Raw genomic sequence first — 23,002 nt, 5'->3', positions numbered from 1 at the left:
TCTATTTAATCTGGTTTTCCATTTGAATTAAGATTAATTTTCTTATTTTCCATTTGAATTAAGATTATTTTTCTTATTTTCCATTGGCAGATCATTTTGCTTGTTTTTTTCTACCCAGAAAACAAGTAATAATTTCTTATGTCATAATTTCTCTAGTAAATGCTTCTTGATTTAAGAATTTTAGGATATTTGGACTGAAATCAAGACAAAAATACTAAATAAGAGAAGCATTTTTTTGCAGTGTTTATGAACATTTTGCGAACGTTCCCATTAAGGTTTTTTTTAGAATGTTTTAAAAAATGTATTTCTAGGTTATGCAAATGTTAAAGGAACATTCCATTTGATCATTTTGCAAACATTATGGGAAACTTTACTTTTAAAATGTAAAATAAATGTTAGAGGAACATCCAACTAAACCGTTTCAGAAAAAGACTTTGCATAAATAATGTTTTGTGCTGACATTTTGAAAACATTATTAAAGACCAAATAACTCTGAACGAACGTTATATTAACGTTACTGGAAGAAAGTTTGTTCATAACTTTGAGAGAACCTTTACAAAACATGTGAAAATGGGTTATATTATCAATATAAATCAATTGCAATACGAAGCAAAAAATTATGAAAAAATGTTCACGGATGATATTTTAATAACATGATTCATGACTCAGGGTTTGGACCCCAGCGGTGTGTGGAGTGTGTGTCGCAGACGCGGATCAATAACCCACCTAATGAGAAAGCCTGAGAGAAAAGCACTTGGTTTATGAGTAACGATCTCCAGTGGCTGATGCATTGATCCGCTGGCCATAAACGGGCTAATTAATGCAAACAAGGGCTAAAAAGTTTACGCTGATCCAGAAAGCCCGAGTCCTGACGCCAGAGAAACTTATCTGCAGAATGTTTCCAATTCACTTGCTCAAACTTTCTAATGCAAGAAGCAAACGAGGAAAACGAACACAGCAAAGTCACTCTTCGACTGAGTTTCTATGAGCATCTAGAGCGTTTCTCTTCTGAGTCGCTGTAAATCACTCCCTCGAGACACAGAGCCTCCAAATTATGCAAATATAGAAACATTCTTCAATCAAGATGCATTTACTGGAGAAGCGAAATTACTGAAGATATTGAGTCTTCTTTTATGATCAAAATGAAGTGAGTTTGTGCTTAAAACAAGAACATCTGCCACTGGAGTCAGAAAAATACTGAATTTTTGAAGTATTAAAGTGCAAATATTACAAGTAAAAACTAATATAATTTTTGATATTGTTTCACTAGTGTGATCAGGACACTATAGTTCATTTATGTGAGTGAGGAGAGCAAAATAAAGTAAACTGTGACATATTATACCCAATAATTCTTCATACAGTGACTACCAGTGACATTTATACAATATTATTCGGACACTTTGAGCTGATCATGTTCTGCTGAAGTGTGTTTTCTTTAATTGCTAATGCTCTTTTTACACACAGACTGAACACAATGAAGCATTGCTTGGTGATTGGTTGAGCTAAACTGGTATTATCTAATTGTGTAGTTAAATTTAACAGCTGACAGATATTCAACATAATTCATGTGTGAGACAGTCTAACAGAAGGACGGACAAAACCAGTCAAATATCCACTGAGTTCTGCTCATATTTTATTACCATTCTCTAAACTATAGTGAATAAACTGTGATAATCTGAGAAATGTTGAAGAAGTCTGAATACATGTTGGTTTGACTATAAAAGAGTGTGTCAAATGCTCAGGTTAGGTTTACTACCCAAAAGTGTGTGATTTTAACTCCCTGCTTGTCGTATTATCTCAGAATGGAGGCCTTAATCTTCCCAGTCCGGTGGAGGACGGAGAAGAAGCGGACGGGTCGACGCTGGGAGACGTGGAGTCCGTCGTCCCGCTGGAGGAGAAAGACAGCGGAGGAGTGGTGAAGTTTGGCTGGATCAAAGGAGTTCTGGTGAGTCGAGGAGCGGCCGGCGCTGCACGAAACTGAAGAACTGTGCGATTCATTAGGGGGAGAACCGGGGCGAAAGGAACAAAGCGGTTTCTCAGAGCCCTGACTATATTAGCATTTCAACCTATGACAGCACGTTTAGTGCGCAACCCTTGACGGAGCTGCCAAATATCACGTGATTTCGTCATCGTTTCCCGCGGTTAGGTCCGGTAAGCGTTCGAGTGCGATAAGTAAATTACTGAAGCGGTACTTTTTTTCTAATTACAAGTTGTGTTTTTCGTTTCATGTCACACAGTAATGATCAATCTACAGGCTATTAAGTGCTGTAACACATCCTGAAGTTTGCCTTGTCAGAGTTTTTCAGTATAAAAATAAATCGGGTTTAAATGTCCGGAGTTCCTGTCGGGACGAAAGTAACACTTGTTACTTCTGTCCCGCTATAGTGAAAACAAGTGTTTCTTTTGTCCCGCTATAGTGAAAACAAGTGTTTCTTTTGTCGCGCTGCTAATGTGGTGACTTTCTCTGTGTTGCAGCATTTATTAAAACATGTTTATGTCATATTATACCGACAGAATATGGCAAGAGTGAGGGTCAGTCAGACAGATAGATCTGATTCAGCCAGATGTTTATGAGAGGGCGTTCACATTTAAATCAGCTGATTTCTGTGTCACCATTTTTTTACACTCAATCTGTTTCCATTTACCCGAGTCACATTTAGGTTTAGCCATACCTTATAGCTTCTCCACCTCTGGATTTGCAGGGTTTCCATCCTGATGTTTTTATGCAGATTTTAAATGTATGCATAAAAACAGCTTGATGGAAACATGCCTATTGTTACATTATGTTGAGAATTTATATTATGGTAATTTAATTTAATTTTCATATTGTTCATGTTGAAAACACATTTTATAAAATAGATTGACATTGCCAATAAAAAAAAAATTTCTAAACAATTCAAGTTTGTACTGTTGGGTTATTTGAAACATTGATGAAACTGAAATTTAAAATGAAAATGTAAATTAACAATTTTTTGCTTATATAAAGGCCAAAATATGTTTGCAGTTACATGTTAACAAGGTCATATACTCAGGTATATTTAGGCTAATAAAAAAACCCCAAAAAACAAGAGTAACACAAAAAATCTAGCTTGTATATTGTTGTGTTACTTTGGTCCCACCTGACGGGGTCGAAAGAAACATGAGCAGTCTTAAGTTCAAAGTGAAATTATACTGAAGTCCTTTTACATTTTTACAAAATACCACCTGCTATTGATACACCTTTGGGTGACTGACCACAGCAAAAATATATCTCTGTCTAAAACATCATCTTTTCAAATTATGTTTTTATGAAAAATGGTACTTTCGCCCCTGCTCTCCCCCATATAATTAAATAATGTGATATTCGAAACGATAATGCTTAAAGCGTGTAAAATAAACTTAAATGATCTTTTATTATATAACCTACATGCGTGTTTCACATTATTTTTGTGACGAGAAAACATCCCTAAACTTCTGACAGTGAACATCAGTGTTTTACTGTATATAAGAAGTGTTATTGTAACATCAGTGGGTTCAGGTTATCCTACATTAGGGTTATTAAACAACAGAAGCTCAATAATCAAATGTAAAAATAAAACACTGTTTAGTTTTCACTGTATGAATTAAATATATCCTGATTCTTATCAAAGCTACTAAAGTTATTCAGCCGAGAGTGAGTCTTTTGTTCATGACAGTTATTGCAAGGCGTTGCGATGCGCTTATCACGATATATATACATTTGCGATATTTCAATAATTTCGGTTCTGTCTGCGTCTGATCATGTGTTTGCTGGTACGGTTGTGTCGGCAGGTGAGATGCATGCTGAATATCTGGGGTGTCATGCTGTTCATCCGGCTGTCCTGGGTGTTCGGACAAGCAGGAATAGGTGAGATGTGTTTAGAAACCTTCCCTGAACACACTTACATTCAGCACAGAAAACACACTCAACAAGTCATCAAGATCTCCTCAGTGTGAAGAACATCCCGGAGATTCTCAGAGCTCTTCCAGTAACGCTAATGGAACGTTAGTTCAAAGTTATTTGGTCTTCACTGCAAAAAATGCTTTTCTTACTTAGTATTTTTGTCTTGTTTTCAGTCATTTTTAAATCAAGAAGCATTTACTTTGAATACGAAATTAAGTGAGTTTTTGCTTAAAACAAGCAAAATTATGTACGCCACAGAATAAAACATTTTAAAAGATAATTGCGACTCTTAATATTAATTTGAACAACTCTGACTTTATTTCTCACAATTGCGTGTTATAAAGTCAGAATTGCGAGATATAAACATGCAATTGTGAGACAAAAAGTCAGAATTACCTTTTTTTATTATTATTCTGTGGCAGAAACAATCTTGGGGTGAGAAAAATAATCTTGTTTTCCATTTGAATTAAGATTATGTTTCTCACCCCATTGGCAGATCATTTTGCTTGTTATTATTTTGCTTTTATTCCCCAGAAAACAAGATATCATTTCTTATGTCATTTTACTCATCTAGTAAATGCTTCTTGATGTAAGAATTTTTTGATATTTGGACTGGAAACAAGACAAAAATACTAAGTAAGAAAAGCATTTAGCACAAAAACATTATTTATAAATCGTTCCTTCTTCTGAAACATTTAAGTTGGACTTTCCTCAGACGTTTTTTAATGTTGCTACTGTTTCAGAGCGTTCAGAGAACATTCACAAGTGACGTTCTAATGTTTGCACACGGCAAAAAATGCTTTTCTTACTCAGTATTTGTGAAGGTCACCGCTGGAGTTTAATGGTGCGTGACTAACAGCGCAGAAGAGCTTTGAGTTTCTGTGAAAGTTCTGCCGGTTCTGAGAAGTTCAGTTCCAGTCGGACACCTCCAGCTTCAGGCCAAACACATTACAGGCCGCCGTTACGTGTTTTATGAGGTGTGAGAGACTGCGGGCCATGAGCGCTTTTAGTCCTCAGTGATCCCATTATAGCGCTGAACAAACACACACACACACACACACACACACACACACTGATAACACGCGTCGGGTTAGGAAATTGAAAATCTTAGGAACCGGATGGAAATACAATCTAAGTTTATGAGATGAGCTCACTGATATAGTCAAACAAACGTATGTGTGTTTGTGGAAATGTGAGTAATAATTCAGTCATTTACTCACCATCACGTCTTTCCAAACCCATATGGCTTTCTTATTACTGTGGAACACACAAGAAACAGATTTAAGATTAATTTAAGTCGTTATCCACTGAAATGTGTCATCTGAGCTATTCATGATGTTCTTTCTCAGTGTTTCGGTCTTGTTTTCCAATACAAATATCGAAACATTCTTAAATCAGCAAAATTAAGTCTTGTTTTCTGAAAAAATGCATTGAAATGAAGTGAGTTTGAGCTCAACACAAGAACAAATATCTGCCAACGGAGTCCCTTTTAAATAAGTTTATTTTTCTGACCCCATTGTTGGATATTTGTTCTTGTTTTGAGCTTAAACTCTCTTAATTATGATGCATTTTTGCTTCTCCGGTACATGTATTTTGATTTAAGAATGTTTCGATATTTATTCTGGAAAACAGGAAAATCAATTCTTGCAGTGCAGTCCTATTAAATTATCACATATCAGGAATAAAAAGTTATTATTTCAAGTTACCTGACAAAATGTGTGTGTGTTCCAGGTCTGGGAATAGTGGTTGTGTTACTGAGCATAGTGGTGACCAGTGTCACGTGTCTGTCCATGTCAGCGATCTGTACCAACGGTGTGGTGCGAGGAGGTAAAGCTTCAACACTTTAACAGAAACAGCAGAGTCCAGTCTTGAGCTGATGAGTGTGTGTGTGTGTGTGTGTGTGCTTTAGGCGGAGCGTATTACCTGATTTCCCGCAGTTTGGGCCCTGAGTTTGGAGGATCCATCGGTCTGATCTTTGCGTTCGCCAACGCTGTGGCCGTGGCCATGTATGTCGTTGGGTTTGCTGAAACTGTGGTGGAGATACTCAAGGTACAAACCCACCAAACTGACAGTGTTTCATGTCACATGGTCACCAGCTGGTTGTGTTTGGATGCAGGATAAACCACCAATCCATATGGATGTTTATGGACACGAATATCTGCTCTTTACAGGAAAATGACGCCCTTATAGTGGATCCAATGAATGACATCAGGATCATCGGTTGTATAACGGTGGTTCTGCTGATGGGCATCACTGTGGCCGGGATGGAGTGGGAGGCAAAGGTAAGCCAGATGCATGCTGGGATTGAGTTTTTGGTTGGCCTGATGGGAGTTAAAGAACCTCCTCTCTCTCTATAGGCTCAGGTCGCTCTGTTGGTGATCCTGCTGTTGGCCATTGGCAACGTATTTGTGGGAACAGTGATTCCCTCCACACTAGACAAGCGTTCCAAAGGCTTCTTCAACTATAAAGGTGAGACTGAGGAGCGTCATGCAAGAAACGATGCCATTTGTGCATGAAATTTTAGGAATAAACAGTCACATCTGAGGCCTAAAGTACCAGTCTAACTCTTTCTGAAACAGAGTCCATCGCAAAGGAAAACTTTCTACCGGAATTCCGGGATGGAGAAACGTTCTTCTCTGTTTTTGCCATCTTTTTCCCAGCAGCCACTGGGATCCTGGCTGGAGCCAACATCTCCGGAGATCTGAAAGTAAGAGCGAGTGTCTGGTACATTTATAATATGAAATCAGGGATGCACTGATATGAAAATGATTTGGCCAATACCGATAACTATTTATACTTAAGAGCCGATAACCGATATATTGGCCGATAAATCTAAATTCTAATTTTTATATATAATTTTTGAGAGCCTGATTGCAAAAGCAAAAGTCTCACCATTAAAAGCTATGTCCCAAACACACAATTATAATGTTTCCATTATAATTTTATGTAGCCGATATGACAGACTTGCACATGTTGCACTTTAATGTACTTTCTTATTTTTGAAGTGATTTCAATCATATTTCAAGCACTTCAAAGCCATCATGTTGAACAGTGCACATCTGAAGAGTCTCAGCTGGAGGAAATTACAGTATATCGGCTTTAATATATCGGGCCGATAACATTAAAAATGAACATATATCGGCCGATACCGATATGGTGGCTGATGTATCGTGCATCCGTTAAATCAGATGCTGGTTCAACATTTTTTTTTTCTGTATTTTGTATTGTAGTGTGTATGTCTTATTGGGACCTGTTACATCTCAAAGGGCTGTCCTATCAATAAATTCAAATTCAAATTTTCACACACGGTTGCCTCTGATTTCCCAGGATCCTCAGGCTGCCCTTCCCAAAGGAACGCTGCTGGCCATCTTCATCACAGGAATCACCTACCTGGGCGTCGCACTGGTTGTTTGTGAGTCCTGAACACACATTTGAAATTGCTCTCTCCAGTCTCAGTCTGGACGTCTAACACAGCGATTGCACTGATTCTCGACAGCCGTCACGGTCGTTCGAGACGCGACGGGGAGCCACAACAACACTCTTCCAGTGGGTTCGAGTTGCAACTTCTCTTCGGCTTGTAATATGGGCTACGACTTCTCAATCTGCCAGACCAGCAAATGCAACTACGGCCTCATGAACAACTTCCAGGTGAGAGTCATAAACATCTGAGGGAATAAATCAGAAATACAGTTAAAGAGTGTGTTGCTGGTTTTTGGAGCTGTACATGCTCTTAAAGGGATAGTTCACTCAAAAATGAGAATTAGCCCATGATTTACTCACCCTCAAGCCATCCTAGGTGTGTATGACATTCTTATTTCAGTCGAATACAATCAGAGTTATATTAAAAAATGTCCTGGCTCTTCCAAGCTTCATAATGGGAGGGAATGGGTATATTTTTTGGAAGTCCATCAAAACGCATCCATCCATGATTAAAGTGCATCTATCCATGATTAAAGTGCATCTATCCATGATTAAAGTGCATCTATCCATGATAAAAGTGCATCTATCCATGATAAAAGTGCATTTATCCATCATAAAAGTGCATTTATCCATGATTAAAGTGCATCTATCCATGATTAAAGTGCATCTATCCATGATAAAAGTCCATCTATCCATGATAAAAGTGCATCTTTCCATGATAAAAGTGCATCTATCCATGATAAAAGTGCATCTATCCATGATAAAAGTGCATTTATCCATGATTAAAGTGCATCTATCCATGATAAAAGTGCATCTATCCATGATAAAAGTGCATCTTTCCATGATAAAAGTGCATCTATCCATGATAAAAGTGCATCTTTCCATGATAAAAGTGCATCTATCCATGATAAAAGTGCATCTATCCATGATAAAAGTGCATCTATCCATGATAAAAGTGCATTTATCCATGATTAAAGTGCATTTATCCATGATTAAAGTGCATCTATCCATGATAAAAGTGCATCTATCCATGATAAAAGTGCATCTATCCATGATTAAAGTGCATCTATCCATGATTAAAGTGCATTTATCCATGATTAAAGTGCATTTATCCATGATTAAAGTGCATCTATCCATGATAAAAGTGCATCTATCCATGATTAAGTGCATCTATCCATGATAAAAGTGCATCTATCTATGATTAAAGTGCATCTATCCATGATAAAAGTGCATCTATCTATGATTAAAGTGCATCTATCCATGATAAAAGTGCATCTATCCATGATAAAAGTGCATCTTTCCATGATAAAAGTGCATTTATCCATGATTAAAGTGCATCTATCCATGATAAAAGTGCATCTATCCATGATAAAAGTGCATTTATCCATGATTAAAGTGCATCTATCCATGATAAAAGTGCATCTATCCATGATAAAAGTGCATCTATCCATGATAAAAGTGCATCTATCCATGATAAAAGTGCATCTATCCATGATAAAAGTGCATCTTTCCATGATAAAAGTGCATCTATCCATGATAAAAGTGCATCTTTCCATGATAAAAGTGCATCTATCCATGATAAAAGTGCATCTTTCCATGATAAAAGTGCATCTATCCATGATAAAGTGCATTTATCCATGATAAAGTGCATCTATCCATGATTAAGTGCATCTATCCATGATAAAAGTGCATCTATCCATGATAAAAGTGCATCTTTCCATGATAAAAGTGCATCTATCCATGATAAAAGTGCATCTTTCCATGATAAAAGTGCATCTATCCATGATAAAGTGCATTTATCCATCATAAAAGTGCATTTATCCATGATTAAAGTGCATCTATCCATGATTAAGTGCATCTATCCATGATAAAAGTGCATCTATCTATGATTAAAGTGCATCTATCTATGATTAAAGTGCATCTATCTATGATTAAAGTGCTCCACAGGCTCTGGCGAGTTAATAAAGGCCTTCTGGAGTGAAGCGATGAGTTCGTGTAAGAAAAATATCCATATTTAAAACTTTATTGACTAAAATAACTAGTTTCCGGCAGACGGCCTACGACAGTCGACTTATGCCAAAAGAGTAACATTTGATGTATGGCGGATGTAGGAGTAGCATAAGTTTAGGCGCCTCTTGCGTTTGGGTTCAAGGGTTAGTCTTTTCGCCTGTAAACCGATACGTACGATCGTCTGACGGATATATACCCATTCACTGCCATTATAAAGCTTGGAAGAGCCAGGACATTGTTTAATATAACTCTGATTGTGTTCGTCTGAAAGAAGAATGTCATATACACCTAGGATGGCTTGAGGGAGAGTAAATCATGGGCTAATTCTCATTTTTGGGTGAACTATCCCTTTAAGAGTGAGACTCACCGGTGTGTGTTTGTGTAGGTAATGACTCTAGTGTCTGGGTTTGGACCGCTCATCACGGCAGGAACGTTTTCGGCCACGCTCTCCTCAGCTCTGGCGTCTCTAGTGAGCGCGCCCAAAGTCTTCCAGGTCAGAGATCACACACACACACACACACACACACACACACTATTTAAAGTGCCTTTTTGCGATATTACCTTTCATGTAGTGTGTATTAAAGCTGTTTATGAATATAAAAGTATCAAAGTGCATAAAATGAGTTTTTGTTTCCTAAAAGAAAGAACTGAACTGAAACGAGTCCTCAGTAATTCAGTCTCACTTCCTGCTGAAACTATGCAGATTTGTGATTAATTAGCATAATGCCCACCTGTGGTCTTGATTGGCTGAACAGCGTCTCTTAGCCCCGCCCTCAAACAAGTTTATCTGGGACTGGAAGAGTTTGGTTCGTGTTGTTCATGTCGATGCACTTCCAAAGGATGAGGAATCTTGAATCAGAATAACAGCAGCATCTCTTCTCTTCTCTGATGACAAGGGCGGGGCTTTAACCTGTCACTCACACAAGATCCACCAATAGCAAACCACAACCATCCAATCAATTCCCCACGGACATAATCAAGCCCCGCCCACATTTGTTCTTGTTCCAGAAGTGTTCACTCGGATATACGACAAAATAGAGAAAAGAACAGCACAACTTTCAGTTCATGCAAACTTTAAACCCAATATATGCTTGATCATTTATAGACATTTACAGGACGATCTTACAATACTATATAAAACACAGTAAACAGTAAAAGACTGGATGATGTCGTAAAGAAGCTCTTAAAAATCTCTCATTTTCTGTCATCTTTTGCAGGAATGTAATATGAAAGTTGTACCAAGTAACTTATTTATGAAAGTAAATTGCACATGCCAGTTAAACAGACATGCATCGGTAAATATGCGTCATGTGACTAAACGTGTCATTTTTTCAAATACTTCAGTTTTTACATTCAAAACTACAATGGCAACATTTTTACATGTATCAACTTTGGAGAGACATAAAAGCCATCTTGGTGTGGACACAAGGCCAAAATGTAGAGAAAAAGATGCATTTTCAAATGTCATCCAGATTAAAGTAGATGTAGCCGTAAAGTCTCCCTGTAGTCAATCATTTTATCCCTTAAAACTCATCTTTTATCATCAAAATGACACATTTAAACCTTCATGCCTTAAAATATCTTGAATGTAACTCGACACCCTTGCCTCATTTAGTATGTACGGTTCTATGAATATGCAAATGAGCCCCGCCTCCACTCACTCACTCAGCTCAGAGATCCACTGGTTGACGATCACACGTTGATCTGATTGGTTACAAGGTAGTTTGTGACGTCAGAAACACCAGCGATTGCAAAGCGTGTTTTTGAGACTGTCTTTGGTTCACTGCAGTTTTAAGGAGAAAATACTCAGCAATGGAGTCGACTTATGAATTTACACATGGTTTGACTTATAGCATATTAAAACACCACATAGACACATAAACAACACGCTTAATTTTCACACCAAGAATGATAACTATAACCATAACTACATTAGCGCCCACACCAGCGGATGATATATCATTCTGTTTATTATACGCACGCTATAGTTCTGTCGTCTGTTGCTTTAAATGCTCAAGTTTTCTAAAGCAAGATGGATTCTGATTGGCTATCAATGTTTTATCGTTCATCTGCTGAAAAAAAGTAATTTTGAGAGTGATTCTAACTATCTTTGTTTTAATTGCAGTGTGGACTCTGCTATTCTTTTACATTTAGAACGATATCTTTATCATAGTTATCGTCCTTAGTGTGAACGGGCCTTGGTTCTACTTTTTCTTGCCTATTCTGGATTTAATAGTGAATCTGTGTCGACTCAGGCTCTGTGCAAAGACAACATCTACACGGCCCTCAAGTTCTTCGCCAAAGGTCACGGGAAAAACAACGAGCCAATCAGAGGATACCTCCTGACCTTCGTCATCGCTGTCGCGTTCATCCTCATCGGTGAGTATATACCGGTGATTAAAGGACTTCATGTGCCAGAAGTGATGATGTAACGGTGGATGTTTGTTTCTCAGCCGAGCTCAACACCATCGCTCCCGTCATCTCCAACTTCTTCCTGGCTTCATACGCCCTCATCAACTACTCCTGCTTCCACGCCTCATACGCCAAATCCCCAGGTCCTGTCCAGTCTTACACACACACACACACACACACACACACTCTTCCACAACCCAGTGAGCCCTGCAAAAAATAATGTTTTCCTCAATAATTTTTGTCTTGTTTTCCAGTACAAATATCTAGAGATGCAGTGATATAAACATTTTGCCCGATAACGATAATTCTTTATATTTGAAAGCCGATGACCGATATACATGCTGATAAATCTAAATTATAACGTTCTCATTATGATTTTAGAATTTTTAGACTTGTGTTGCACTGAACCGTATTTTCATTTTTTTGAAGTGATTCTAATCATATTTCAAGCAATGTTGAACAGTGCGCATCTGAAGACAATAATCCGTCATTTATCGGCTTTAATACATCGGCCAAATGTTCTTATCAGGCCGATAACGATAACATATATCGGCCGATGCCGATATGGTGGCCGATCTTATCCTGCATCCCTACAATATCTAAACATTCTTAATCAACATTCACTCAACAAACGAAGTGTAGAGCCTCAGTAGACTGTGTAAACCCCTGTGGTGTGTGTGTGCAGGCTGGAGGCCGGCGTATAAGTACTATAACATGTGGCTGTCTCTGTTCGGAGCCGTGCTTTGCTGTGCCGTGATGTTCGTGATTAACTGGTGGGCGGCGCTGGTCACATACGGCATCGAGTTCTTCCTCTACATTTACGTCACTGTGAAGAAGCCAGGTGAGAACGCAGATATCCCTGAACACACACTGCCCTTCAACAGCTCTGGATCGGTGAGATCTTTAATGTTTTTAAAAGAGTCTCTTCTGCCAAGGCTGCGTTTATTTGATTAAAAATACAAAACAAACTGTAATATTGTGAAATATTATTACAATTTAAAATAACTGTTTTCTATGTGAATATATAGTAAAGTGTAATTTATTCCTGTGATCAAAGCTGAATTTTCAGCATCATTACTCCAGTCTTCAGTGTCACATGATCCTTCAGAAATCACTCTAATATGATGATTTGATGATCCAGAAACATTTATGATTATTATCAGTGTTGAAAACAGTTGTTTACATTTTTATTTCAGGATTCTTTGATGAATAGAAAGTTCATTAGAACAGCATTTCTCTGAAATAGAAGCTTTTGTAACATTAAACGCTTCCGTTCAACATTTTGGGGTCAGTAAGAATTTCTATTTTATTTTTTGGGGGAAAGAAATAAAAGAAATCAATACTTTTATTTATCAAGGATGAATTCAATTGATCAAAAGTGACAGTAAAGACATTCATAATGTTGCAAAAGATTCTATTTCAAATAAATGCTGTTCTTTCAACTTTCTGTTCATCAAAGAATCCTGAAAAATAAAAAGTATCACAGTTTCCACAGAAATATTAAGCTGTTTTCAACACTGATAATAATCATAAATGTTTCTTGAGCATCAAATCATCATATTAGAGTGATTTCTGAAGGATCATGTGACACTGAAGACTGGAGTAATGATGCTGAAAATTCAGCTTTGATCACAGGAATAAATTACACTTTACTATATATTCACATAGAGAACTGATGATTTACATTATAATAATATTTCACAATATTACAGTTTTTTTTTAAATCAAATAAACGCAGCCTTGAAGAGCAGAAGAGACTCTTTTAAAAACATTAAATCGATCCAGAACTTCTGAACGGCAGAGTAAGTCCCTCCTGTGATATAAACACATAAAGAGAGTTGTGTTTAAGATGTCTCCTGATCTCCCAGATGTGAACTGGGGTTCGTCCACTCAAGCCGTGACGTTCATAAACGCCGTGAACAACGCTCTGACCTTATCCAGTGTGGACGACCACATCAAGAACTTCAGGTGCGTGCAGGTCCACACACACGGATGATACGTGCAGATGATCTCAGAGTCTCACTGCTCCTGTCCTGTGTGTGTGTGTGTGTGTGTGTCCTGCAGACCCAAGTGTCTCGTGATGACCGGATCGCCCAGAACCAGACCGGCGCTGCTCGACGTGGCTCACTCACTCACTAAGAACTATGGGTTGTGTCTGACCTGTGAGGTGTTCGTGGTGAGTGGCGTTCCTGTCCAAACAAACACCAATAAATCTCCATCAGGGTTCGCACTTTTCGTTACGACACTGTAAAATTACTTTTCAAGCACTATTTTTTTAGGTTTTATCTTGCATGAAAAGATTGTTTTATCGATAAAATTAAACTCTAATTTCACATCAATTGTCTTTCAATAATTCAAGTCCCTCTTCATGATTATGGCTGATGATTTAGAGGGTTTTCCAGGACTTCAAAAAGTCAAATTCAAGCAGTTTGTACGAACCCTGTCACACACACATCAGCGTTTCCTACAGGATTCTGTTTTTAAGGCAGCGGATCATGTCTTTATGAAGCTAAACCCGTGTGTGTGTGTGTGTGTGTGTTTCAGGGTCCCCGTGACAAGAGTCTGCAGGACATCAGTGCCGTCTCTCAGCAGAACCAGCTGTGGCTGCACAAGCAGAAGCGTAAAGCTTTCTACACACCGGTCGCCAGCGAGAACCTGCGAGATGGAGCAGCAACACTGCTGCAGGTCAGACTGACCACACACACACACGCACACACACACTCTCACGCACACACACACACACATTTAAATCTAGTGTTTCTGTGATGGGCAGGTTTAGGGGAGGGCTCGGTTAGGCCATAGAAAATGTCAATGCAATGTCCTTAATAATATAGTGAAACAAACGTGTGTATGGATGTGTGCGTGCATGTGTGTGTGCGCGTGTGTGTGTGTGCATGTGTGTAGGCGTCAGGACTCGGCAGAATGAAGCCGAATACAGTGATGATGGGGTTCAAGCGTGATTGGAGAACCACTAAACTACAGGAAGTCCAAAGCTACACCGGGATTCTACAGTGAGTGTCTCAAACTGTCTCTCTCTCTGTGTGTGTGTGTGTGTGTCTATGTGTGTGTGTCTGTGTGTGTGTCTGTCTATGTGTATGTGTCTGTGTGTGTGAGTGTGTCTGTCTATGTGTGTGTCTGTGTGTGTCTCTGTCAATATGTGTGTCTGTCTATGTGTGTGTCTGTGTGTGTGTGTGTGTGTGTGTGTGTGTCGCTCTCACGAGGATCTCTTCTCCCGCAGTGATGCCTTTGATTTCGAGCACGGGACGGTGATCCTGAGGATCAATCAGGGGATGGACATCTCTCACATCCTCAAAGCAGAAGGTACAGCTAACTCAGACTCACCAGACGCTAACACTCAACAGTGTGTGTGTGATCATGTGACAGATGTGTTTTATAAATGAAAGATTCCAGGTTGCATCAAACTGGCTGTTTCCATTCAAAGTTGCAAATTTAACTCGCAGACACGCCTGGAATATTATCACATAAAACACTTGTGAATAAAGCAGCGTTTTCCTCCCATGTGTTCAAGAGAACAAAATCACTTCCTGGTGTAAAATATCACAAATAACGTGCAAGTTGCTGTAATGTGTGTGTTTCCCTCCATCATAAACGAGTGTGTGTCGAGCGTCAGACGAAACACAGTAAACGCTGTCACTCTGGCGTTCGGATGCTGGTGTTCAGGAACACACTCGTGTGTGTGAGACGCTTCTGGAGGGAGTTAAACACTTCGACTCCGGCGTTTCAGAAACACCAAACCAACATTAGAGACGCTGCGACGCCATTGGTCCGCTGGTTACTCCAGTTATCCAATCACAGCCGACGCTGAGCCAAAGTCACATGAGTTTATTGAGGGATTAAATGTGTTTCTATCCGTAGTTTATGCTCATGTCTTCTTATCGGATCAAAAATGACCCGTCTCAAGTATTTAATGCACATTTTTAGAATTTATACACATCTTGGCGTTTCCATCCAGCGTTTTTTAATGCGCTATCCCAAAATAAACACAGCCAATGAAGGTTAAATGTGTTTCCGTCGTAGTTCATGCGCATCTTCAATTGAGCAGTTTCCCGGTGTGTCTGTGAAACGTTGAGGTTCCATGAAGTGTTGTGTGTTTCCCTGTGTCAGCTGTGTTGTGTGTTTGCCTGTGTCAGCTGTGTTGTGTGTTTCCCTGTGTCAGCTGTGTTGTGTGTTTGCCTGTGTCAGCTGTGTTGTGTGTTTGCCTGTGTCAGCTGTGTTGTGTGTTTGCCTGTGTCAGCTGTGTTGTGTGTTTGCCTGTGTCAGCTGTGTTGTGTGTTTGCCTGTGTCAGCTGTGTTGTGTGTTTGCCTGTGTCAGCTGTGTTGTGTGTTTGCCTGTGTCAGCTGTGTTGTGTGTTTGCCTGTGTCAGCTGTGTTGTGTGTTTGCCTGTGTCAGCTGTGTTGTGTGTTTGCCTGTGTCAGCTGTGTTGTGTGTTTGCCTGTGTCAGCTGTGTTGTGTGTTTCCCTGTGTCAGCTGTGTTGTGTGTTTGCCTGTGTCAGCTGTGTTGTGTGTTTGCCTGTGTCAGCTGTGTTGTGTGTTTCCCTGCGTCAGCTGTGTTGTGTGTTTGCCTGCGTCAGCTGTGTTGTGTGTTTGCCTGTGTCAGCTGTGTTGTGTGTTTCCCTGCGTCAGCTGTGTTGTGTGTTTGCCTGCGTCAGCTGTGTTGTGTGTTTGCCTGCGTCAGCTGTGTTGTGTGTTTCCCTGCGTCAGCTGTGTTGTGTGTTTGCCTGCGTCAGCTGTGTTGTGTGTTTGCCTGCGTCAGCTGTGTTGTGTGTTTCCCTGCGTCAGCTGTGTTGTGTGTTTGCCTGCGTCAGCTGTGTTGTGTGTTTGCCTGTGTCAGCTGTGTTGTGTGTTTGCCTGCGTCAGCTGTGTTGTGTGTTTCCCTGCGTCAGCTGTGTTGTGTGTTTCCCTGCGTCAGCTGTGTTGTGTGTTTGCCTGTGTCAGCTGTGTTGTGTGTTTCCCTGCGTCAGCTGTGTTGTGTGTTTCCCTGCGTCAGCTGTGTTGTGTGTTTGCCTGCGTCAGCTGTGTTGTGTGTTTGCCTGCGTCAGCTGTGCTGTGTGTTTCCCTGCGTCAGCTGTGTTGTGTGTTTGCCTGCGTCAGCTGTGTTGTGTGTTTGCCTGCGTCAGCTGTGTTGTGTGTTTGCCTGTGTCAGCTGTGTTGTGTGTTTGCCTGTGTCAGCTGTGTTGTGTGTTTCCCTGCGTCAGCTGTGTTGTGTGTTTGCCTGCGTCAGCTGTGTTGTGTGTTTGCCTGCGTCAGCTGTGTTGTGTGTTTGCCTGCGTCAGCTGTGTCGTGTGTTTGCCTGTGTCAGCTGTGTCGTGTGTTTGCCTGCGTCAGCTGTGTTGTGTGTTTGCCTGTGTCAGCTGTGTTGTGTGTTTCCCTGCGTCAGCTGTGTTGTGTGTTTGCCTGCGTCAGCTGTGTTGTGTGTTTGCATGTGTCAGCTGTGTTGTGTGTTTGCCTGTGTCAGCTGTGTTGTGTGTTTGCCTGTGTCAGCTGTGTTGTGTGTTTGCCTGTGTCAGCTGTGTTGTCGATGTCTCGAGAGAAAAGAAAGTGGAACTGCACTCGTCCTGTGAGCGCCCTCATGTGGAGCCAGAGTGGAACTGCAACCAGTTCAGAAGCCGGAAGTTTACTGAGAGTGGAAGTTCTCCCCTTATTAGACATTCTCTGGTAACACGTAAATGCGCGTAACTAACGTAAATCAAGCAAGCTAGTGCGCACAGGCCTCGAAGTGTTGGCGAAATAACACATTAGCGGAATAATATGGAATTTTTTCCCAAAAACCTCTTGCAGAAAATAAATTCCAGCACTTTCAAGGATCTGTATCTGTGTGTGTTTATTTTCAAGAACTTTCCCAGGGCCTTGAATTTAATTTTTCAGATTCACAGACTTTCAAGGATTTCACGGACGCGTGGGAACCCTGTGTTAATGTGATATCATAAAAGCAGGTGAATGGAAAGATGAATATGTGATGTTGTTTCATGTACCTGTCAGAGGAGATGGAGCGTCTGGTCATGGAGCAGCAGGCGCTGGAGATGGAGGAGAACGACTTCCAGCCGCACGCGCCTCAAGGGTTCTTCAACAGGTCCAAGAAAACCTCCACGACGGAGCTGACCCGCAGCGGTACCACACGCCTCTCTCTCACTGCAAACACATGCTTTTCTTACTCAGTACTGTTGTCTTGTTTCCAGTCCAAATATCTAAACATTCTTAAATCAAGAAGCATTTACTAGATGAGTAAAATGATATTATTATGTCCTGTTTTCCGGGGGAATTAATCAAAATTATGTGAGTTGATGCTTAAGGATAGACACGGCAGGCAAAAACATCAATTTTTCATACAGTGGTCAGTTTTGAGATTTTGGGCTAGTTTACTCCTTCAATATGTGTTCTTTCAAGCTGCTATAAAGAAAACGTTGAAATTATACATTAAGATGTTTATTTTATTACATTTTGTTTACTTGCGACAGTAAGTTTCTCCCGAATTTACCAGGAAGTCAGCATTCCAGCGCGACACGCCGAGCTCCGCCTGTTCACTGAAGTCTGTCATGACCGGGGTCGCTGTAAAGCTCTGAGTCTCCTGCACAACGCTATCCCAAATATGGGCATTTCCTTTCTATCAGTAACCAATCGTGAATGTCCAAAGGGGGATTTAAAGCTAACGACGAAATCTCATTTAGAGCGTTTAACTCTTTAACTGCCGTTTTCTCAAAATGGTTTTTTTGTCATTCTCCAGAACAAACATCTCAGCCTGTGTACACCAAACTCTCCAGTTATACACTTAGCAGTATCCTGAAGATATTCAGAGGGATTTGTTAATAAATCATTCCTGGCCTGATTTATGTGACATTTTAATCCAAAAAAAAATGGCGTAAATCGATTTTTTAAGGCTATGGACAGTATATTTAGATTTCCTAGGTAATGAAAGCATATATCCTGAAATCCCTCTGAATTTTTTTTCATCTTGTGTGTAAACAAAATGAAAAAAGAATTTTGCACCTGGCTTTATCATATGTTCAGATCTATCTACCGAAAATATATGCAAAATCGTGCATATTTAATGAGACAATGCCTAATTTGCATAATTAAACATACAAATTTCTAAAACTTGTAATACTTTTTTTTTATATACTTGTGTAAGTAATCAACTGAGGAAGTTTCATGATGATATCTATTATTTTAAAAATCGACCCTATTCACCTGTAGTGTCAAAAAATTATCTGCCAGTGGGGTAAAAAAGAAAAGAAAAAAATCTTAATTCAAATAGAAATAAGAATATTTTTCTGACCCCATTTGCAGATAATTTTGCTTGTTTAAGCAAAAACTCACTTAATTTTGATTAATTTACCCAGAAAACAAGACTTAAAATCTTATGTGATTTTACTACTTTTGTAAATGCTTCTTGATTTAAGAAATGTTTGATATTTGGACTGGACAAGACAAAATCTAAATTTTGCCCATCAAATGAACACAGCACAGGCCTGTGCTCGAGGCCTTCTGCGAGCGCATCCAGTAAACCGGATTAATCTCACAGTCTGGTCTCTGTCCTGAGCTCAAACGCTGCAGACTCGGGTCTTTCTGCATTGAACATTATCTTCATCTTCACTGCCTCTTCCGAAACAGATTCAGTCGTTCTGTCACATGACATTTGGCAGGCGCTCGTATCCCAAACGCCTCATTAAACCCTAATTTGTCGGTCATTTGTGCTGATGTCTGAAATCACCAGCCTAATAATCCACAAACAGCGGCCGCAAAAGTGTTATAATTAGTGCTGGGCAACGATTAATCACATACAATATAAAGGTTTGTGTTTACATAATATATATGTGTGTGTATTGTGTGTAATTATGTTGTATATATAAATACACACACATGCATGTTTATATTTAAGAAAAATTTGTTATATATATATAAAATATTTATATTTAAATATAATATATATATATATATATATACATACATGCAAATATTTCTTAAATATATACATGCATATCAACAAGTGGCATTCATTTTTAAGATACACAGGACATGTTTTGAGCAAAAGTCAGGTTTCAATATTATTTAAAATGAAAACAAAAGTTTTTGGACATCTCAACACCAGTTGGTTGAAATAATTTAAAGAGCGGCTCAGAAAAGTTAATTTATTTGTAAAGAAAAAAAAAAGAAAAGAACAAAAAGCTTCTTGATTTGAATTTTATCTTTTGCAATGAAATTCTGATTTGTTATTTATAAATATTAACACCAAATATATTCTGTAACTATAACGCCACTATTGCTTTAAGCAGAATTGAAATTTGTTTCATATTTGATGAGGTTTGCATCATTTTTCCTGTATGTTACTGTGAAGCTGCATTGAAACACTATAGAAATAAAGCTGACTGTGTGTCTTCTCCTTCTCTTCAGTTTCTCTGGATGTTCCTCGCACATCAGATCTGGCGAAGATGAACCAGCGTCTGGTGGACGCCAGCAGTCAGTTCAAGAAGAAACAGGGCAAAGGGACGATCGACGTCTGGTGGCTGTTTGATGACGGAGGTGAGCAGGAGCCCTGGCATGCTCTTCTGTTCTGCGAGGGTTAACGTGTGACGGTGTGTGTTGTTCGTGCGCAGGTCTCACGCTGCTCCTGCCTCACATTCTGACCACACGGAAGAAATGGAAAGACTGCAAACTCAGAATCTTCATCGCCGGGCAGCCCGAACGCATCCAACAGGACAAAGATGAGTATGTCAGCTAGTGCTCCACCGATATATCGGACGATATTCAGCATTTTTTAATTATCGCATCGGCTGATTAAGTTCCTATGTTTGGCCGATGTGTCGACTTTTATTTTGAAATTGTGTGGGACTTTTATTTTGAAAGTGTAGAGAACGCCATACATTCTTTATCTTCATTACTTCACTGTCCAAAGTCTATTTTTTAAAAATATTTTCATTTGCAAATGAATTATTTCTAATTTAGTGAATATTAGTGGTCGACCGATATTTGGCATTTTTTTCTTATCGCATCGTCCAATTTTCTCTGTTAAGCCAATATGTCGACTTTTATTTTGAAATCGTGTGGGACTTTTATTTTGAAAGCATTGACAACGCCATCCATTCTTTGTCTTCATTAGTTCACTGTCTGAAGTCTAAGTTTATTTTATATTTTCATTTTCAAATTAATTATTTCTAATGTAGTAAATATTAGTGGTCGACCGATATTTCGGCCTTGACCGATATTTTTGCATTTTTATACATCGGCATTGGCCGATAAGTTTCACTGTTTGCCCAATATGTCGTTTTCTGAAAATTTTTAGAATAAGATTACAGAATAAATAATTTGCCATCTAAAATATAAGTCTGTTTATTTTACAAAAAAAAAAATTTAAGTAAAATTGTTTGTTCATATAATTCCTTTTCAAATTATTTATTTCTAATTTAGTAAATATTACGTTTAACGTAAATTAGATATTGGCATCGCCCATCAAAAAAATCGATATCGGTCGACCACTAGTAAATATTATGCAAAATAAATATAAATTTTATGAATAAAATGTAAAAAATAGAAACAGAAATAAAATATTAAAAATATATCTTAATATAAATAAAATATTTTAAAAAATAATTTCATTTTAACAATTGTTATGCATGCAATTTTACTGTTTTTAAATTAAATAGTGTGATATTATATATATCGGCCACCTAAGATATCGACAGGAGTCACATGACACTGAAGATATAGAACGACACAGTGGACCTGCTTCTAGAACAACATCTACTGAAAGATGGACTACACTGGAAAAAATTATATGATCGATAAGTTATGACAACATATGTTTTCACATCGCTTTAACTCGTCAAAATAAGTTAAGCAATTTTCAACTATTAGTTATACAAGATTCAACTTTTAAAGTCAGTTCAGTGTAATTTAAGTTGAAATTACTTAAACATTCAAGTTGGTTGTACTTAAAAATTTAAGGCAGCAACTTTTTCCCCCGTGTGTTTCCACTGTACCTCCTCCAGAATGCAGCTGCTTATGAAGAAGTTCAGGATCAAATGCGACGACATCCAGGTGATCTCCGACCTCAACGTCAGGCCCAGCGTAGAGAGGTACGCACGCAAAACACACACAATGAGTTAAAACCCTGGTTTGGTCTGCGTTCGCTCACCGCTGGTGTGTGTTCAGCTGGAAGCTCTTCCAGGACATGATCGAGCCGTTCCGTCTGCACGAGGGCTCCAAGGACACGGCGCAGGCCGAAGCTCTGAGGAAGGAGCATCCCTGGAAGATCACGGACCATGAGCTCGACGCCTTCGAGGAGAAGGTGGACACACACACACACACACACACACACACACACACACACACAAGAGTTGCATTAGTGCTCGAAATTAAAAAATTAAGTATCCAAATTTAGTGAGTTGACTCCATTGGCAGATATTCGTTCTTGTTTTAAGCATAAACTCACTAAATTTTGACAATTTTTCAGTAAACAAGACTTAATATCTTCAGTCATTTCGCTTCTCCAGTAAATCTATCTTGAGTTAAGAATGTTTAGACATAAAACGAGACAGAAACACTGAGGAAGAACATCATATTACGCATGACTCTTGCAGAAAGAGGAGTTTCAGACAGTGCTTTTCACTGAAGAGGAGTAAGAAAACAACAGCAGTTTAAAAGTGTAAAGAAAGCACGTATAACACATCCCAAATTACTAAAACCAAATTAACAAACAAATGAATGCATGATTCTGCCACGGACTCCTAAATAAATAAGTATTCCATTAATTATAAATGAATAAATATTATAATTATTTGGTTTATTAATTTATTTGCATATTTAAAAAAAAAATAGTGCCCCCTTGAGGTCCCCAAAAGATGTGCTGTTAAATGTTTTAAACATGCATTGTAATATATAAATACTCAAGTACATTTTTAAAACATTTAATATTACGTGTTTGTCACCTGGGCTGTTGAATAAGCGTGTTTTGTCGTCTACAGACGATCCGACAGGTGCGTCTGAACGAGCTTCTTCAGGAGAGTTCGAGAGCAGCTAAACTCGTGGTGGTGTAAGTCACATCCTCATCAGTATCATGTATGTGTGTGTGTGTGTCAGTACGCTGATAAGTGTGTGTGTGTTTCAGGAGCATGCCCATCGCCCGTAAAGGCTCGGTCTCAGATTACCTGTACATGGCCTGGCTGGACTCGCTCACGAAGAATCTCCCGCCGACTCTCCTGATCCGTGGAAACCACCAGAGTGTGTTGACCTACTACTCATGA

The 23,002-nt window shown here is 39.0% G+C and overlaps 1 protein-coding gene and 1 long non-coding RNA gene across 2 annotated transcripts in view; one reads left to right on the top strand and one right to left on the bottom strand.

Moving 5' to 3' along the window:
* LOC311089255 overlaps positions 1–6,386 on the bottom strand; it is a 12,507-nt gene extending 6,121 nt beyond the window's left edge. The window contains exons 1-2 of the long non-coding RNA XR_014607660.1: positions 5,825–6,386; positions 5,122–5,158 (exon numbers count right to left, since the gene is read on the bottom strand). This is a non-coding gene — a long non-coding RNA (uncharacterized lncRNA). The remainder of the gene's footprint in view (positions 1–5,121; positions 5,159–5,824) is intronic.
* Positions 1–23,002, top strand: part of slc12a1 (solute carrier family 12 member 1) — a gene marked incomplete at its 3' end in the record, with an annotated part of 24,712 nt that extends 1,710 nt beyond the window's left edge. Inside the window, exons 2-26 of the mRNA XM_084123810.1 lie at positions 1,802–1,945; positions 3,790–3,865; positions 5,633–5,728; positions 5,811–5,950; positions 6,073–6,183; positions 6,259–6,370; positions 6,481–6,608; positions 7,229–7,313; positions 7,398–7,549; positions 9,717–9,824; positions 11,587–11,710; positions 11,785–11,886; positions 12,429–12,584; positions 13,612–13,711; positions 13,808–13,919; positions 14,288–14,428; positions 14,648–14,754; positions 14,982–15,064; positions 17,745–17,873; positions 20,154–20,282; positions 20,357–20,468; positions 21,749–21,835; positions 21,912–22,047; positions 22,724–22,791; positions 22,867–23,002. Of these exons, the coding sequence (XP_083979936.1) occupies positions 1,802–1,945; positions 3,790–3,865; positions 5,633–5,728; positions 5,811–5,950; positions 6,073–6,183; positions 6,259–6,370; positions 6,481–6,608; positions 7,229–7,313; positions 7,398–7,549; positions 9,717–9,824; positions 11,587–11,710; positions 11,785–11,886; positions 12,429–12,584; positions 13,612–13,711; positions 13,808–13,919; positions 14,288–14,428; positions 14,648–14,754; positions 14,982–15,064; positions 17,745–17,873; positions 20,154–20,282; positions 20,357–20,468; positions 21,749–21,835; positions 21,912–22,047; positions 22,724–22,791; positions 22,867–23,002 (2,874 nt within the window). The remainder of the gene's footprint in view (positions 1–1,801; positions 1,946–3,789; positions 3,866–5,632; positions 5,729–5,810; positions 5,951–6,072; positions 6,184–6,258; positions 6,371–6,480; positions 6,609–7,228; positions 7,314–7,397; positions 7,550–9,716; positions 9,825–11,586; positions 11,711–11,784; positions 11,887–12,428; positions 12,585–13,611; positions 13,712–13,807; positions 13,920–14,287; positions 14,429–14,647; positions 14,755–14,981; positions 15,065–17,744; positions 17,874–20,153; positions 20,283–20,356; positions 20,469–21,748; positions 21,836–21,911; positions 22,048–22,723; positions 22,792–22,866) is intronic.

This window comes from Abramis brama, assembly GCF_963993115.1.
Source record: "Abramis brama genome assembly, chromosome: 9".
Classification (NCBI taxonomy): domain Eukaryota; kingdom Metazoa; phylum Chordata; class Actinopteri; order Cypriniformes; family Leuciscidae; genus Abramis; species Abramis brama.
The sequence above is the reverse complement of the archived record's forward strand: the minus strand, read 5'-3'. Positions and strand labels throughout refer to the sequence as shown.